We start from the raw sequence: 20590 nt of genomic DNA, 5'->3' as shown, positions 1-20590 counted from the left end.
ATATATATATATATATATATATATATATAATTATTAGCAAAAAAACATATTTTTGTTTCACGAGATACTTGATTCAAACCAAGATTCAAATATTTCTCGATAGAAGTAATCAATAATGGATAGGAAACGAAACCGTTCGATATTTTGATAATGATTTATTTTTTACACACTTAGTTGACCTCTATACACAACTATACAACGATGAAAATTAAAATTCCGTCTATTTACCGCTAATTAAGGTCATCGACGATAATGACTTGTGATAGAGATGCAATAAAGTCAGTCGATTCTCTTCCGATTCACGTGAATCTGAAGAATCGGGTGACGTCTGCGGACAGTACGATTCGAATTAACTTCTGCGCGAAATATCTAAACGTACGATCAGCAGAGGCCATATATGTTACAAATCACCTGTAAAGAGTGACGCCCGCGCCTGCCGCAAATCAAAGGACGTCAATCTCCACTCGCTGAAGTCTATCTACACACGCATGATAAATTAAATAAATACAGGAATTGTTCTTCGCTTAAGGGGAGGTATCACGATCGCCAGGGACACCGATCGGAGTTTTCATACCATTCTGGATCCGAGCTAAGAACGAGGAGGAACGTTCCAGTTGTCTGCATGAACGTAAATTGGCATATTGCTAGCGGGGAACACTGGCTTATAAAATATCCAGCTTTCGACCCATAAAATTGGACATATTCCATAAAGTATATTGCACATCTCGTATTATGAGATATATTTGATTTTAAATTTTACACGTTATTTTATACAAACGCATCACAAATTACATCAGTCATCGTACATTTCACATTTTTATAGAGGAAATCAAGAAGATCATAACGTTCCAAATTTCTATCTGATTATTTCCATTTCATCCTCTACTGATATCTACGTAAGAGTGATCAAATCAGGTTGAACGTTATAACTTTAAGTAATTGTCTCGATTCATTCGTACAAAATCTTCAGCAATTATTAGCAATATGTCAATTTAATCATGCAACAAGTTGAAGATCATCAAATAGAATAGCTCTCCTTTTATACGCGCTAAAGAAATGCATGCTCGACGAGACGAGGTATTGCACGAAGCATTCGAAAATAAGGAACCACAAACACTCCGACGAACATCGTTAAGGTTCTTGCTTCCGTCCCATGTCGACGACAGGACGAAATCGAGAAGGGACGCCATCACACCGCGCGCCCATATTTTTGTACATTAAAAATCGTATACGTTCGTAGTGATACATCGACAATTGCCTATCTGTTATTCCATATTTATCGTTTAGGTTTACCTAGGTCTACACCGTAAATTCGTAACTAGAATAATCGACTTTTTCGCAGCCGCTCGCAATCTACCACCGCACCGGTGCCGCTTTGGAATATCTTGGCGCGGACCAATGTCGCCGTCAGAAAAATGAACGGCCACCCCGAAATATATCACAATGTCCATGTATACTCACGTTCGATCGTAATGTTGATGTCATCATACTTATTACATTATTATTGTTATTATTAATATTAATATTATTATTATCGTTGTATAATAATTATTATTACTATAATTATTGTTATTATTATTATTGTTATTATTGTTATTAGACGTATACTTTATTTACAAAACTTACGTTTCGATGACAACAACGGAACAATGTATATACTTATAATATATAGCGTGCCCATAAAATTCTTCAGGAATGTAATACACGAATGTATGCTTGCGTTCATCATCGAAACGTTTGCTACCGAGAGAAACGCGACGAATGATGTGTCTTACTATCTCAAACTTATTAAAAGAAGCAAAAGAAAATCGTTCAATGCACTCCCGTAAAAGAAATTATTATTATATTTATTATATTTATTACGATGAACGTCCGTCTCTGCACACGAGATCATGTATACGATCTTCGTCCGAAACGTAAAGTCGACACAAGAAAGACTAGCTTTTCGTTGCGCATATTAACATGTAGCTCTTTGTTCCGCAACAGAATCATTGAGTCACTTTGTCGTCATTTTACTGCCAGACGATCCGAATGAATTTTTAGTTTTGTAATTTTTTAAACCACGAGTTAATCTTGTACGAGCCTGTAATCGTTTAACAATGCACAAATCGTGAAAAGGATCAGCATTTTTATGCTCATTTTAAAAGCAATTCCCATCTCCCGTCACACAGAAGATAAGAAGTTATTCTTCCAAACAGACATTCTTTCTCGATTGTTTTAGTGCGGACAAACACGACCGCAAGGATCCTATCGCGACTCTTGGAAACCGGTTTTTCGGGCAAACTTAAAACTCTGTCGTTCGAACGTAAACGTAAAACGTCAAACGGCGAAATTTTATTTTAAAAAATACCGTCTTCGAAGCGAAACTACGAATCCCCGCGTGCACAGTCTCAGTTAAACGCAATTGCGGCGCGTTGCAAGTTCAAACAGCCTGCGAACAAGAGCGATCGACGGCTCCGTCGCAGTTGCGATTCGAATAATGGTGATTGCAGTAATAATACAATAATAATATACCCTATCACGTCAATATTTTTACTATATTTACACAATGCCGTGTATATGTAATACTAAGATAACTTGTCGTATACATCTCATTGCACCTCGCCACGCCTTCCGCCTTTGACCTCCATTGACTCGAAAATACATTGTGCATTTTTCCCTGTGCGTTTCACCGTCGTGCTCGGGAAGTGACCCCCGCGAGAGAAGAAACAGGTGTAAATAAAAATCACGTGGCGGAAACCCACGCCCTAATCAGTTTGTCACACTCATCGGAACGTAGTTAAATAATTTACAATTAGCGAGGCCTTAATCTCATCGACGTTTCTTTAGCACGAGCGCCGACACTCGAAATGCCTCTAACGAGGGCAAAACGAGCAGAGTTTAACGACATTTTAACCGCGACAATTTGCCCCCGTGCGATATGACAATCGAGTCGAATTGTTTCGCCGATCTTATTTGGAAGAAAATAAATTAACGTGCTTACAGTTACATGGAGCCAATTGCGAACGTCCGACGCGGGCGTAATTATGTTAGTATATGCGTACGTGAAATAGCCACCCCGATTTTTTTTCCAGCGCACAGCGCCAAACCAAGAGTTCGCGGAGTTGGTCACATTAGTTTACGGCAATTTTCTCTCTTTAAGACTCTTTGTGTCACAAAATTCATTAATCTGCACAAATCACAATTCCTTCCTTTTATCGACAGCTCGATGTGATTACTAGAACAGAGCGTTCCATCATAAAAACAGCAGTCCCTATACTATGACGGATCATATTTTATATTTGATATTCGGAAATACTCGAACTCATGATAATTACAATGAATTTATAGTGGCCGCAGTGGCTTAATATTGAAGTCCTACGAAAAACATCGGTCATTGCCATTATTAAATATTTGGAGCTGTCACGATTAGGATAAATTTTTAACGATACTGAGCAAAATCCATTTTCGTTTTATTAAATAATTCTCCGTGAACCGCTGTGAAACGTTGAAAATCCATTTAGAAATGAAACCTTTTCGATTCGCTTTCCGCGAATCGTCGAATAGCAAAACTCGCTAATATGAATAATTTGCGCAGCTAGAACATTTATGCCGATGATTCAGTTTTTTCCCAAAATATCAAATAATGCTTACGCCTGTTGCTATTTAAGACGTATTTGACTAGACACTATATATGTTGGAAATATTTACCCGTTACATTCCCAATTAGGAAATCTCGAACGTGCAATTTTAATTGCTACGACAACTCCGTCATATACATCAATTTTCTTTACATTTATGGCATCAAGTCGATGGTTGGCCCGGTATTAGTATCAACAGGACACACTTGCAGAAATTGCAGTTTACATTATACATGGGTCACGATGGTCCTGGGAAGGCTATGATGATGAGAATCTATATTGCGCAAATTGTCACTGTCGATAATGCCAGCAATTTCGATCCTCTACCCTGATTTGACCTCCGCGCTAATTTATAGAAGAGTACTCCTTTCGTAAATTCTCCGTACAATTCTGGTAATTATTTCGTTTGGTACAGAAAAGTTTACGTAAAAAGATAATAAAAATACAGTCCGCGTTAAATAATTGTCATTACAAATCATTATCGCCCTGTTAAATTTCTTTCAGTCAATCCGAAATTATCTAAGCATTCTAATTTCGTCGTTATTTGCTACGCTTTATTGGCTTTATATTAAATTCAAGAGGGTGAACAATTTTGGACCTTTATCGAATTTAGAATGATCGTTCTAATATCGTCGATCTTGACCTCGCTGCACTATCTTGACATAAAATTTACGATAGCCAATTAGATAAATATCTTCGATCGCGCTTCCTCTGCGCTCGCTCTTCCGTAGAATCAGTCGCGGAAACGCAGTCTATCTTACGGTTGCCATTGACAGAACAGAGAGGAGTACTCGTTCCATGGATTATGGTAAGCTTCTACCGGCCGGCAGTTTTTCCTCCGTGGAACCGAACGTCGAAAAGCCGGTTCAGACGACACCTTGATAAACGGGACTGTACTCCATGTCGTGGGTATACTGAGGTGGTCCTGGCGGCGGTGGCTGCGGACTGTACTGTTGCGAGGCGTCCGAGGCGCGACGCCTGAGCGCCGCGATGCTGTGGGCGCCTCTCCAGTCCGATCCCTCGTTCGTGGTCACGTCGGCACCGACGCAGGAAACGCCACCTCCGCCGCCACCGCCGCTGCCGCTACCGGTACCGGAAGTCGTGCCTGGAGATCCCTGACCGCAGTTCAGGCCCGAGCCCATCCCACCGCCCTGGCCGCCACCCACAGAGGAGCCGCCCGGTGGCGAACCTCGGGACGCCGACACGTGGACACCACCTGCTAAACAGAAAATAATCGGATGAGTGTTTCTCTTCGTGGAGCATTATTTATATCGATGCGGATTCACCAACAAGCCACTTAAAGGGGTAGATAATCTTGACAAGCGAAAAAATCGACCTTTTTTTAGAGTTAAATATTCAACAAATAAAAAACTCTGAGTATTTGAAACTTTAGCACATAATTCTATATTATTTATAGTTATTTAAAAAAAAATCATTAAAAAATATTAATAATAACGGGAGTTATTGGTAATGAAAGGAAGCAGTTCTTTCCGTTCAGGAGTTGGTGGTGAACATGTGATTCCTGATAATAAAAAATCTAAAACAGAATCAAAAAACGGATTTACAATCTAGAAAGGTGTCTCTAAAATGTGTTGGAAGCAAAGTTAAAAAAAAATTTTAATTATTATTGAAGAAAATAAAATTTTGCTCTTCTTTTGCAACTAAAATATTTTTTATCTTTTTTTAAAGAATTTTTTTCGAATTTCTGTTTCCGACACATTTTAAATATTGTTTTTAACAACATGTAAAACATTTTCGAAAAAAATTGTTCGAGCCGTTTTCGAGATTTTATGTCCAATTACTGAACTGCTTCCTTTCATTACCAATAATTCCCGTTATTATTAATATTTTTTAACAATTCTCTATTTTCTAAATAACCACAAAAGAATATAGAATCATGTGCCAAAGTTTCAAATACTCAAAGTTTTTCATTTTTTAAATATTTAACTTAAAACAAACTTTATTGTTTCGCTCGTCAAGGTTGTCTACCCCCCAATCATTCGAAACTCTCGGCTATCAAACGTTCAAATTATCCTTTGTGACTTCGTAAGTATACGGTTTCTTGACAGTTTGCAATGACCGCTGAGGGCTAAATATTTTTTTGATAAATAGTAAATATTAAACAAAGGATAAATGTAGTCAACCACGAGTCTACTACCGCGGATGAGGCAGTGCACCTCTAAGACGACTCAGGTAGAAGAGAGGCAATTCACAGGTGCGGCATCACAGGTGCAGGAGCGAACGTTTCGTTTCTCCAGCAGAAGATATTAATACGGTAGGCTGACAAAAGCGCGTGGGGTGCGCGCTACCGGTGCCGTCGTAAAGTCGTTTCCGCCTCCTCGCGCGCGCCACGCTGGTGGGCTCGGAAGACAACGCGGGAAAAAGGGGCTTTTTTTATGGCGGTGTTGCGCCGAGCACAAATTTGCAGAGGACTATGGCAGCGGCCGCTTTTGAAAAGCCATTCGAAAGAATGGACGTCTAATGGCGACGATGTATGTACGTAATTTTATGACCATTGTCGGTTGAAACGGTGATACGTGCTGCCGTATAGAGCGTATATCCACCAAGCGATTCATCGCGCACGATCAATGAAGTCTGATTCTGTGGATACACGAAATCAACGACCGAAGCTGAAAAGGTAAATGAAGCTAAACCTAATTTGACACGTGTATTTTTACGTTCGAGAATGAATACGGAGATCATCGGCGTGTATCTCACTGAGTGATTCGACTTTTTGCGCGAGTCACGCCGATTTTTGTTCTCGAATAAGGTAACGCGACTTGCGCACCGCTCGCGGTAGCGCGAACTGAAAATCGGAACGTTTCGAAATGCGATAATTTACGCATTACAGAGGCTTGTTTGCGCCAGTCTGGCGCGGTCACCGCGAGAGAGAGACGCCAAATGGAACTTCCCCCGATCGACTAGGAACCGCGCCACGCCGCGCCGCGCCGTTGGGTTACATTGCGGTGCTAATCATCATTGGTAACCGAAAAATAACGCTCTAGTCTAAAAGCTATTTGCTCTAAGTATTATCCGCGGATAAAAGCATATATAGCCGGCTACGAGCCGAGGCTGGACGGGTTCACTTTAAGGCCGCGTTCGCACGCACACATCGGCGCACAACACTCGCACTCGGTGGAACGCCGATTTTTTCTCCTCCCAAGTGACGCTACCGGGCGATAACGCCCGGTAATTGGCACCGTATAAGCGTTACGCGCACGTGCAACGCACATATACAAATGTATGACTGCACAGTCAGCTTGCGAAATTGTGCTACGCCGGATTTTTACCGCTTCGGGAAAGTCCGTTGTGGCGTTAGACTTTGCGATCCTCCGCGTCAAATGTATTATAATCCGTAATTAGTACATCCGTTACGATTTTAAGAGAGAAATTTCAGTTCGCGGTAACATAATTATTGCTAATAATTTTGGATATTTGATATCAATTCATATTTCATCTTTTCCTTCGCGCATGAATGACCTCGTATCTGTTGAAAGATTTTGATAAGCCTATAAATAGAATTCGTATAATCGCGTCAATAGATCTACCTTTACCAGGGTTGATGACCTGTATCGGTATATCAGTAGCAAATAGCAATACGAATAAATCTATTTAAACGTATTGCCAATATGTATTTCGTATAAAAAAATAGCGTTTACTTATAACGTCTTTCTTTAAATGCGGTTCACTAACTACTGAAAAATAAAAAAGTAAAAAAGTAAAAAAAATATTCTGTGGGACAAGAGGACGAGATTCCTTTATCGGTTTTCTTATTACTCGTATCTTGCGAATCTATTATTTCTTACGGGTCATGAGCGCGAAAAACCGATTTATCTAAAAAAGATGATCAGATTATCACTCGAAGGTCTGATTTGCGCTTTAATCCTATACGTAGACATTCTGTCTTAAATCCTACGTAGAATTCTGAGTTTCCACGTACTAAATAAATAATACTTTACAAACATCTCGTTTTGCATTTAATAGGATTACGTCGCAAAAGTATAACGATAACAGCTACCGTCTTCGAGTTTTTGAACGTTAATTTGTTCTAGATTATTGAAGAGTTCTAGGTACTGAGGAGCACGTAGATTATTAAAGTATCATGTTATTTCACAAACGACATGCGCGTTTTGAATGAAGTCTTGGTATGGAAGTTACAGTCGAGGTGCGCTGGATGGCAATCTCCGTGAAAGAAGAAATTTCACACGCGATTTATCCCCTTGAGCATAATATCTTTGAGGATACAAGGTCCCCGGGTGAGGTAAAGCGTAACTCAACCAAGACAGGTTGCATCGAGATGTTATGGTAAACATACAGCGAAAGATCTCGCACCTAGGTGCGAGATCGGGCTTGGAGTTTGCCTGCGTAAACAGACGGGAGGACGGGGTTTATGTTTCTGTCTCAAATTCCTTACGTGCAGGCGCATAACCCCTTCGAACCTTAATGCACCGTAACGTTTAACGACTTCGTCAAAGAGACTTCCATGGCGCTGTTTGCACGTTGTCTTTTAGAGGACCACGGTTCCAAAAGTTTGGCAAGACGATTATCGGCACATGTATAAGCGGCCGGGTTGACGCGAACGTTAAGATTCTTCTGGGTGTGTCTATTCGCGTTCGCACATGTCGCCAACTCAACAACGATCCACGCTACTTAAATAAGCAACGATGAAAAAAACGTTACGTTCGCTTAAGTCGTATAGTCTGGAGTAGCAAAAATATAATCGTAAAACGCTTTTTACAATCTCTCTGTGTGTATATTCTGAAACTTATTTTTTACAGGACCGTAAAACGGCGTCTGATACAATAGAGATGAACAAATTAATACTAATAATAAGGACAGCAAGTCTAGTGAAATATATTGTCTCGATTCTAAACTGCAGTGTCAATTCTTTTCACTTAATTACGATAGAGGTAAGTAATATTTTGTCAAATCATATTTTGTTCGTTGGGTATCTACTAATATAATAAACTCCTGCGTTTCTCGCTAGTGCTCGTAGCAACTTACTGATAGAATTGAGTCCGTAGTTGGTATGGTAGACAGATTGCGACGGGCTGTTGATCGGGAGTCCGGAGTTGCCGAGACTAAGACTGGAACCTAAACTTCCCGTGCTTTGTTGACCGAGTTGCCCAAAACCACTCATCGTCATGCCGCTTTGCAATTGTCCAAGACCTACGGGGCAGATGAGCACAGTTAAATACGCGAGGGGTAATTAATGCAAGGTTACGTGTTACAGCGACATGGGGAGGCGGGAGGTTTGTAAAGAAACGGGAAAGATCGGTTGATTATCGGTGTCATTGTCGGTACAACCGTCGGTGAACAACCGTGGGACCAATAATACGCAGTAAGTAATTTCAGCTGTCTCAACCAGTGGACGGGCGAAATTAAATTAGGAGGCGAGCATCGTCGCGACTTCGTCTACGAGAATTGGTGTTTCCTTCTCATGTTGCTTCTTCTCCCGTTAGCGCGTGAACGAGATGCTAATCATATCGCGCATTAAATGACATGACGAATTGCGTGCAATTTGCATAGACGCGGATAATACGCTTCAATTAAATCGCAGACAAAAGTGCATGCCTACGTCTTTGAGACTATACAACTTTCTTCATTCTCGTTTACACTTGCGTTTCGATCCCGGTGCTATTTCATCTTTTAGAAATAAAATTAATTTTGTAAGACGCGTGTGTATACATTAAATAAAAATATATTTGTATATACCAAGTAGATTAAACATCTATAAATTCAGATTATGTGTTAAAATATTGCACAAACTAGATTATATAAAAATAATAATAAATTTCAGATACGTCGTTAACATTTTAAGAAATATTCAAAATCAGTGGTTTCATTGATCACTGGCGTAAAAATGTAAGATTTCTTGACACTTGAACATAATTATTTATTTATATAATGTTTAAATATTCATTGTCTCTCGAATTATTGATTTATAAAAACTATTTGATTTATAAAAATGAAAGAGATTATTGCAAAAATGAAAGTATCGACTTTACTAGATCTCTTTCTCTTCTCAGTTCTCTATATTATCAAAATAGATTGCGTAATTATTTCATAAGACAGCGGATCAACTTGAGATGTCTAATTAGAAAATTTATGAAGAAATGAGAAAAATGCTCGGTGTAAGCACACTCTCTAAATATTATATATTTTTCTCCACAACTGTCTTATGTAATGATCTGATATGTAACTGATCTTATGTAATGCATTATTTATAATTTCAGATTTATAAAAAAAAGCAAAAAAGAATAAAAAAATGAATGATACTACGAAAAATAAGCGATTGTGTGTAAATATATAAATTTTATTTATATATTTATATATTTAACTAACACAGTTAAATAATTTATATATTTACACAAGTCACAGTATGTATTGACATTATATATAAATGTGTGCATTATGGAATACCATCGATACTTTATCAATGATCTAATGTGACATATGAAATTGATAGCTGCTACGGAAATAACTGTCAGAGGAGACAGTTTTTTTTAAAGGATATCAGGAAATTCTGGTATAAATTTCATTTTTAAACATGGCCGATGACAAATATCGAGTCCTTGCGAGTAATAATACAGGCGATCGAAAAAGCGTTTCCTGTCTTGGCCAACGTAAGCATATGGATAATTTCTTTCTTTTTTTTTATCTTGCGTTTCTTGGTTACGGTTAGTGATAAAAGCTATTGATATCTGACCTGTCCCCATTCCCCATCTGTCCGCAGGAGTATGAAACATTCCGCTGCACAAGTCGGAGGTCATCGGTCCGAAGGGAGGTAAGCCGTGCGACGGTAGCAGCGATCCCGAGGACCGAAACACGTTGGTTGTCTTCTTACGCTTCTTCCACTTCGCTCGTCGGTTTTGAAACCATACCTACAGGCAGGTGAACAAGGAGTCTGTTACTGGTAGTCTGATAAAAAGTTGAAAAATTCTTAAAATCCTAAAAAAATATTATATAATATTAAATAACAGATCTTATATTTTTTTGTTACGTTTATTTATAAATAACGCGATCTTACGTGATTCTTACATTTCCACCGATAGTACTCTTTATCTTTTACTGTTTTTACTAAATTAATACTAATTAAAAATTAATATGACTCGTTCATCAATGAGCAGCAAGAAAGAAAGTCGTTGAGTCAACCATTATCCTTTTCACCAGACATTTTTGTTTCTAAATCGAAAATCGCATATCCGACAATTTCTTTCCCCGCCCTCTCCCCCGCGATATCATTTCTTTTCTCAATAGGACGCAACCAAATCCAACCATTGCGACGGTAAGATGTCCCTCGGTGTTACGACAATATCTTCGACCCCACCGCGGGTAGCTATTAGCCGACGTTATGAGCTGTTGATTCTGGCCACGTAGTGGCCCCCTAAGCTGCCGGGGTCCCGGGACTTGATTTATTGATATCGCATGCAAAGCCCGCCTCTGTGTTCTCCGATATACCTACCCTCGCCCTATCTCGCCACCACCACCACCACCACCAACGCACCACCAACACTACCACTACTCTACCGGGCTCTCTCTGTCTCTATCGCTTCTATCCTTCGCCGCAGACTATAGTCCCTTTTCTGGCACGGTAGCGAGCATTGTAGCCATCTCATATGTGCCCATAAATTAGTACTTTAGCATTAAAGCGCGGGATGCGCGCTTGCGCCACCGTACGCACCATACATATGACCATACACACGCGAGACACACACACACACACACTCACACACACACACACACACGGAGAAGAGTAGGACGGCGGAGACCGAGAGGGGTGGCGGTTCAAGGGGTAGGAACACCCTACGCTAACATACGGGGATTATACGAATCTAATTGGATATATGGGATTTACACGCTCCAGTATACACCTCAGGTATTGCAACGAAGCGATCGTTGCATTCTTACGCGCTCGACGGTTCTTTAATATCTGGCACAAGATTTTGGAATCGGGTGATACGATAACAGGAAACGAATCTATATCTTGAATTCGTCACCTGTTGTCGCTGGAAAACTTAACAGTTTTAACAAGATTCGTTAATTTTACATGTGTCATATGTAGCTTCACGGCTGTTGACGCTTATCATCAATGTTTCAATCATCTATTCAATCTATTATTTTTTAATTTTTATCGGATTGCGATTATACACGTGTATAAGATAAAACTCAATTCTATGGCATCGTATACATATAATAAGCTAATATATTTAGTGATTATGGCGATTTTAAGTAACTCGATGTAAAATCTGTTCTCATCTTTATTTTTAACTCTTTCTTATATATACTGACTTATCTTTCTTAGGATAATCTTCTTTAATTTTTAATTGAATACGGACAATGATGTCATTTTTGGCTAAATTAACGTTTATCGTCCCGTGATATTTGTCGGAGGCTCGTAACAGCTGGCGGGTCTCTTGACTCTCAAGGATGGACGCTCGTGACGAGAGAATGGCATTAGAGCTGGGTGGTGTTAAGTGCATTGGGACCGAATCAGCGTCTATATATCAGTCAGTGGCGTAGAATCAAATACTATTCTCCTCCATCTCCATAAAATTCACTACATCCTTATAAAGGCGGATATATCTACGATTTCAAACATGTGAATGCGCATTTCTCTTCGCCGATATCGCGTGTAACTTCAGATGCGAATATGATGGTTCAATAAAAATTCGCAAAATTGTTGAATATCTAAGATAATTTCAGTTTTCGTGTGTTTGCAAAATTGTTCGATATAATCTCACGTATTTATCTGATATGTTAATAGATCGCTTGATCATGTACTCAAATTATCATTTTACCAAATTTTTACTGTCGTTAATCATTCAATATTATCACTTAGGCTAGCTAAAATTCACAACTTACGTCTGCTAATTACTATTGCATATTAGCAGTATAGTTTTCAATTTTTTTACACATTTTAGAATGTTTTTTTACAATAAAAAATATTTCAGTTTATCTTCTATATTAAATCCTTCTATTCATAGTTGTATAAAATGTCTATATATTTGTTACTAAATAAATAAATTAAATAAGTGATTAAATGTATGATGGTAAAAATACATGTGTTTGCGTCAAATAAAATAGATATATTTATAATTTATAATTTATTCAAAATATCTCAATTAAAATATTATAAATCTCTGCATTAAATACGAACTTTCCTTTTTAATCAACTTGCATTAAGCACAGCATCTTTTAAGATAATACAAATATTAACGAAATTAAATAATTAAAAAATATATCCAGCTTTTAGACATATATCGATGTATTTTTAGATGTCTTAAGAATTTTCTAATTTTTACAAAATATGAATTTTCTTCTTGTCGATATGCCTATTTTATTTTATTTTAAAGCAGCCATGACGCGTGCGGTGAAGGTAGGCTTTTCCGCCCTTTTCCGGGGTCATGACGTCTTCGCGCCGTCGACGAATCGTCTCTTGACACGTCGATTTCACGGTAGAATTACGATGTAACCGCGACTAAATGCCCGTGGATAATCCGCCGTTACACGCCGATCCACAATGCAGAGGAGGGAAAAAGCAGACTGCCTACGCGCAAATCGCGCATTATCACATACACCCTCTATCCCGCACGCAGGTGCATCGAGCCTATACACGTATGGCAGAACTTCCGTTAATTAACGCAGGCGGATGCTAATGGCTTCTGTTACGAAATAACAACGCGCGAACGAGTGCTTTCGACGCGCGTGTCCGATACCGAAAAGCCGAGCAATCGATGAGTTCTTCATTCGTGTCGGAATCCAAGATTCATGTCGAAGAACGATCGCGAGTATCATAGTGTACCCAGAAGTACACAGAAGTTTAAACTTGCGTTTAAACTTTACAATAAGCTGTACATGTCTAATTAATACTGCAGCATAGATTAAAATTAAATTAAATTTTAAACATGCATAAAAACATATGAAAAATGAGAAATATAATTTCGAATAATGGCCAGTAGATATAATACTTAATGACAAAAAGTCGTGATAGTCAAAAATACATGGAATCTTCATAATTGCAATCAATTTAACATATACATGTTCCGAAATACATGACAATTTCCTTTTGGAACCGATCGATCGGAATCGACAGGTTCCTGCCCGAGAGCTTTATGTACTAAAACTCTTAATCAATGTGATTGAAACAGTATGAAGATATGTTGAATTCACTTCATAATGTCATTAATCAAACTTCAAATTTAGCGCTGATAGAAATGCAATTGCTCTATCTTTAGTATTAGTTTCTCTAGTATTATTTCCATCGCGCTCATTTTTATGGTGCTAGTATAATACGCGTACCAAGAATTTTACAAAAGAATTTATCAAAGTTTTGATTACGATAGCATTTCACAAGCGTATTGTACAATTAAACATTTTATACATTCTACAGAAAAAATATATTCAGAATATATATTTAAATATGTATTCAAAATATATTTCTCGTTAATGTGCTAATGAATGATACTTCCGTCGATGAATGATAGACGATATCGGTGCTTCATTGTTAGCGAGCAAAGCCGAAAGGGGTATTCGAAAAGGAACAACTGGCATGAATCGTAGTTGAACACACCTTTCGATGACTAAGATGCCCTGACTGACGCCTTTTCGTAAGATATAAGCGCTCCGGCGAGGAGCGAACCGGCGCGGCGGGTCAATTAGGAACATTGCTTTTTAAAAATTGATCAATCACTGCTTTCTCGGGGCGCGTGCGCCGTGGCAGCTGTTCCCAGGAAACACCTGGGATCAGGATGAGGGTGGATACGGACGTTGCTGGTTTCATAAAATCGACATCGACTCTCCTAGTAATCCGGCTGCTCGAGATCGTGGGCGCATTTCGAGATGCATGGGCGGTAGTGCAAAAGTTACAGTTTTGATAAAATTCCAAACGATACAGTCCAGTGTTATCACAGGATCATATGATAGCAAAACATTTTTTTTCTTTTTATTTTTTCCATAAAATCTGCATCTCTTTATAAATTTTCAATATTAAAGATAATAATCGCGCGCGTAAAAGAGAACAGTTTCTTAATAAATGGGAATAAATTAAAAGTAAGACGATTCAAGTAAATCGATTAAAAATAAAAGAAAATAAATCATTTACTTTTTTATTAAAGAAAGAATATTCTTTTATATAAGTGCCAACTTTTATTTAACAATATTACTTATGTTAATTTATCATATCAATAAAAATTGCAAATAAAATTTCTTCTTTATGTTGTCATTATTATAAAATTCATTCAATATGAAATATCTTAATAGGTATATCTTAATGTCTTAATGTATCTTAAACGTGTATCTAGAGAGAATGTAATACGCTTATTTATATTTAGTATACATTTAACATTCTTCCTGCATGGTAAAAAATCGCCATAAATTTATCCGCCGACATTTTTACACGAGAGAAGCTTACGCAAAATTTACATGACAGACTATTTACATTTATAATTCGCTGTTCATTAATTTCAGAATCAAGTAATTCCGTTCGTTAAATAAATTATTTTCCATCGTTGAACGTATTTGTAATGTAATGGTAGTATACACGATCGATATTTCAATAATGATAATGCATTATCAAATCGTATGTATTTCCAATAGAGTTGCAAAATTTTAAAGAAAAGACTACGAATTTTTGTTAATAACTTACAAATGATTATTTTTCGATTTTTCGTTAATAATCTCTTCAATTTTATTTATAAAAGGTAACTTTATTCTGATTTATATATTTTAAATTGACAGTTGAAAAAAATTTATATTTAATATCTTTAAAATAATTAATTTTTACTATTGCACACATATATAATCAATTTAATTAAATATCGGAATCTTGAAATTTTTTATACATCTCGGCTCTGGGACTAGTTTTATCAAACTATAATACTTCCGAAAAGCATTTCCGCAACGACAAAGGATCATAGAAGACGGTAAGAATCGCGATTTTCAAGAAGCGACCTTTTCTATTTCTTTTCGTCGATCGCGAGAATGGCTTAGTTTAACTCCGGAGGAGCCCTCGAGCCTTCAAGGGGAGGCAAGAAAGGTGGCAAGAAGCGAGCATTGGCCAGGCAGGGATGGTTTGAGGTTAGGGTGAGGTTTAGGGGGTGGGGAAGGGGTGGCGAGACCTCGTAAAGGGGGTTTCAGCAGGCGCTGATATAAATTGAGCTTGCCATCAAGGCAAGCGGCGGGATCTGCCCGAGGCCACAAGATATATAGGAGTAGCTTTCAGCACGCCATTGAAGAATAGTCCGACTCACTTCGCGGAAAAACGCCTCGAATCGCCACGAAACGAGATAACGTTTCTCTTTCGTGATTCCGCTCGGGATGGGAGAAGCTTTCCGCGATGAAATCTTGATTCACTGTCTCAAATAGCCGATTTACGAGATTACGAGATTAATATTTTACAATGATACAAGGAGCTAATAATCCTTAATCCGATAAATCTATGTAATCGCACATATTAAATGTTCATTAATTAAGTATTAAATAATAATTTACGATCTTTTCAATACCCATCGCAATCATTACTTAAACCAAAGGTTGAGAAGAGAAATTAGGATCATATATTAAGATCTAGCCCTTTTAAATTAAAATTAATATAAATATGTGATCGATTTCCGATATTGCCAATAATAAACATATATTATCTTTTCTATATTTTTAAATATTTTATCTCTACAAAATTATTGATGAAAGCGTCAATACACATAAATTGAAGCTAGTCTATTTTATATTCCTTCGAATTATTTATAGTTGCAAAAAAATTATTTATAACTAATATATATATGTGCTCGTAAGTCGACAAAAGAATGTATGCTGGACCACCAGGTGGTGATAAATTTAATGAAAATAAATACTATATAAGTTATGTTTGTAGGATGTGACCCTGATTGATGACGGTAGTCGGGAGACAGTCTGAGGGTGGCAAGACGCATTATCCGGACCGCCCACTGTTTCGTGTTGCGTTGCGCCGCTGTCAGGAGAGAGATTTTCGCTATGCCATTAGTGAATCGCCCGATTTCTAACGTAGAATTAAAAATCGGTCACTTTGATACATCATTATGATATGTTACATGTCTATTATGTATAATACGACTATTACATATACCTATATTGTTGTTTACGACATTGTATTTATGTCAAGCAAATTAATTTGTCTTTATATAAAATATTACATTTTTATTCTATATAGAGATATACGCTAATAGAAGCAACTATACATTTTATATCTTGAGTATTATTAGTAAGAGAATATTAACTATCTCATTAGCATAGATACAAATGGAAGTGAGTGACATAACTTTAATAGAAGACTCGGAAAATTTATCCTGGCAAGAAGAGAAACGCAGGTAGTTTCCTCTAGAGCACATAATCTCATAAAGGGTTTGACGCGAAACACGACGATAAAATGCATACTCGGTGCTCTCACATGCACCTCGGCCATAAACTTGATCCATTTATACTTTATTATTATTTCACAGCCGCAATATCGCTGGCTTACGATACCTGTCGTCAAATTAGCTCGAATTGCTCGTGGAACTGGATTTACTTGTTTGGATAAACTCGCTCGCAAAAGTCTATATGGCACCATACGTTTACGAAAAAGCAACATATCAATCGTTTTCCGGGATCGTATCTTTCACGCGGGTACTTTCGTAATCCATTTCGTCCACGAATATATTAAATTATGTATCAAATTGCGTGTCTTCTCATATTGCTCTTGTTTTTGAGAATAAGAAGTAATTATAACATGTGTTTCTAGAGATTTGTCTTTAATACTTTATATGTCCAAACTATCTTATACGCCTTGCGATCTAATTTCTATTCTACTTTGGAAATTATTTATATAATTTCTCTATAGTAATATTGTTATTATTAATATATAATAATGTAATTATATATAATATATATATATTATATATTATATATATATATATATATATATTATAATAATATATTATATATATTATTATTATTACTATTACTATATATTGTATTGTTGTAATATTATTCTCGATAAAGTAAATTCTGCTGTATCAAATTATATAATTTATTATTAAATATTTTTAAATTTCTCATAGAATTCCCTTTTTGTAACTTAAGTATGCGTACCTAATCCTCGGTCCTTTAATCGAGCGAACTTATGGATTTTCGCTGCTTTCGAAATTATTCAGTGCTGCAAACGTCATAACAAAATGGGCGTTAGATGATGCTCCCTCGGGTCATCGCAGCGACACAATTTATCCATCGAGAACCCTAATGCCCTTCCGCGGCGCTGTTACCTCGCACGTCTACACGGGGATGCTTTTCTCCCCGGCCTTGTTACCACACGCGCGCATCCGTATGCGTGTAACGCGGTTCGTGCCGTACCCTACACACGATATTTTTCGGGCGGCGACACGTAAGAGCTAATATCGCGGCCTATGCATATTTATACGGCATTAAAAATCACCCCTCCCTTAAAATGCATAGACCACTGCATAGCAGAGGCGCTGGATCTTCGCAGCGCGCGACGCAGAAGCGGCGATGGCGAAGCGAGATTCGCGCGCACGCGTTTTACGCTTTTTCATCGCTTGCCGAAGTTCCATTTTACGCAAGGAAGAGCGAATCGGTATTTCGATGCGAATTTTACGAACGTCATCGCGGCTCATATATTGTTTTAAAATTCGACGACGCTAACAAAGAGCGAATCTAAAATGTTACATTTCTCTTTTACAAAATTTTACATTTTATTTCTACATTTCACGCAACTTTTGCTTGAAATACTTTGAAAATACAAAGCTATAAATTCCATAATAAAAATAAATAAAATGTAATACAAACGATTTCTTCGCGACACTGTTATTCTAATAGTCCCAATAATTACGCTTCGTTTTACGTCGAACAAAAAGATGGGCCGTTATACTAATTTAATGATTTACATATAAATTAATTTTATATATGATAATTTTTAATCCGTTGCGAAGATTTTTGACGCAATGCGTGATCTATTACAATCTTTAAAAAGAGATTAAAGATGCTAGAAAAGGGTATTCAACCGTGCGGTAACGTGACAATGATTTAACGCGACGCTCGTTCATGATCGAGAGTGATTCGCGGCATAGTAACTTGACACAGGAATGTTTGATGCATCGTCGTAAAACACTCGATTGCCATGTACACATGTCCGGCAACGTCGAATATATACCCATCCGCAAATGTGACCGGCGATAGTTTATCGCGCGGAAATTTTACAACTCAATATCGTATCTCGATCATATTCGACTTTCGATACCGCACGCGCGATACCGTAACTCTGCGTTAAAGGTATTGATTTTGCAATAAACGTCCTCGGACTCGCGCTTCCTTTGCGCACAGTCGACCAGCGGAATTATCGACTCTTCGCGGGACGATATTACTCGAATCGCGGATATAATATTTTCTGGCGCGTAATTTCTCGTTCATAAAAGCTTATCGATATAGTGACGTACGATGTGACAAGGATGGTCCAGCCTCATAAATAATTAACATTTTCAAAGGAACACTTTTCCAATCGAGCTGTCGACTCCAGAGATATTCGGCTCATTGAAGCTTCTGCTTTTGAATACGTTTAAATGCAATAAATAGACGAAGAAATCGCTGGTTAACTTGTATATAATCAGAAATTAATCGTGATTCATCATAATTATACAATAGTAATAATTAGAAAATTATTATAATATTTATTGTAATTATAAAATTTACGAATATGGAAACGTCGCTCTTAAGTTAGAAAAAGCCGGTGGTAAGTTCTTCACCACGTCGCAGTGAGCAACAAAACCATTTCCCATTTCTCGGGGCAAGACAATAACGAACTACATTTATCCTCGCTGCAGTCACTTGCTTATCCCAAAGGACGGCCGAATGACATCGCCATTCATCCGGTTCCCGGGGGATACTTTGAAAGCAATACTCCGGCACCCGCTACCGTGGACGAGCTACCGCATCTCTCTCGTGGCATATGTGACTTCTGCAACTCGCGATATATCGAGGCGAGAAAAGTCACGCGTTTAGCCATTGACTCTTCTCAAGAAATTGAGACTCTCGTACCAGTCATTGTGATTCGTCTCTTAATTATAATCTATTATAATTCGTTATATTAAAAAAATTAATTATAATCTCTAAATAATTCGTTAATTGTTAATATAAACGCGTGCAAAATTCACATTGCTCTTATATCATACCATCACTTTTTAATTACGCTGATAATACGATAAATATCATAAAAATGCACGCGAGATTTCAACTCGTTCTGCTATAGGATTCTCGAGCACGTCCAGGAACCACGAAATAATTTTTATTTTACCTAATTTCCGTTTTTACGAATAAAACGGTATTATCGAAAAAATGTTTCGAGAGATACTGGCTATTTCCGCATTAATGATTTTACACTGCGATTCCGGAGTTCAAACAATCGAAAGAAGTCGGACTGACGGTAGGCAATGCGGTTGGACGACGATAATCTACGAAACGATCTCGCGCGCGAAAACAAGGTGTCCTTTTTTGCGGCGCCGAAAGTTCGCGCTCATCGACGAAAGGTCGTGCCCCATAAAATTTCCGGCAGTGGCAATCGAAAGGACCCTTCAGCCTAGAAACGAGCAGTTACCTGAGGCAGTTAAGTTAAATGCCTGTTAGCAGACGTTAACTGCCCGGCGCTATGGGTTCTATTCCGTGGACGATTGCAATTTTAATCGCCTCTTCATTATGATTAAATTTAAATCGACCGTGTGCAGTCTAATAAAGCTCGTTCTATCCGGCGCCACTCTCTCTCGAAACAGAAAATGTCTCCTGGGCGGATTAAAATACGCGTAATTAAAACCGTAAAGTGCCGATATGCCGCCCGAAATAAACTGTCGGCTTAGTAATAAACGTCCGGCTGAAAAAAGCTTTTGTCTCAAACTCTCGGCGCAGCGGGTCTCTCGGAATGATTGAACTTTATTTGAAGCATCGAGCGCGGC

General features: G+C 37.9%; 1 protein-coding gene across 2 annotated transcripts in view; it reads right to left on the bottom strand.

The window, feature by feature from the left end:
• Window positions 1-140: 140 nt before the first annotated feature.
• LOC139770761 (uncharacterized) overlaps window positions 141-20590 on the bottom strand; it is a 32605-nt gene continuing 12155 nt past the window's right edge. The window contains exons 4-6 of one of the 2 annotated variants that reach the window (XM_071702929.1): window positions 10330-10504; window positions 8625-8789; window positions 141-4839 (exon numbers count right to left, since the gene is read on the bottom strand). In XM_071702929.1, coding sequence (XP_071559030.1) covers window positions 4487-4839; window positions 8625-8789; window positions 10330-10504 — 693 coding nt within the window. In that variant the 3' untranslated portion in view covers window positions 141-4486. The remainder of the gene's footprint in view (window positions 4840-8624; window positions 8790-10329; window positions 10505-20590) is intronic. The other variant, XM_071702930.1, reaches the window with a different exon arrangement.

This window comes from Temnothorax nylanderi, unplaced genomic scaffold (assembly GCF_030848795.1).
Source record: "Temnothorax nylanderi isolate EJ_2023f unplaced genomic scaffold, tnyl_v1.0 TNYL_tig0032_pilon, whole genome shotgun sequence".
Lineage (NCBI taxonomy): Eukaryota > Metazoa > Arthropoda > Insecta > Hymenoptera > Formicidae > Temnothorax > Temnothorax nylanderi.
The sequence above is the reverse complement of the archived record's forward strand: the minus strand, read 5'-3'. Positions and strand labels throughout refer to the sequence as shown.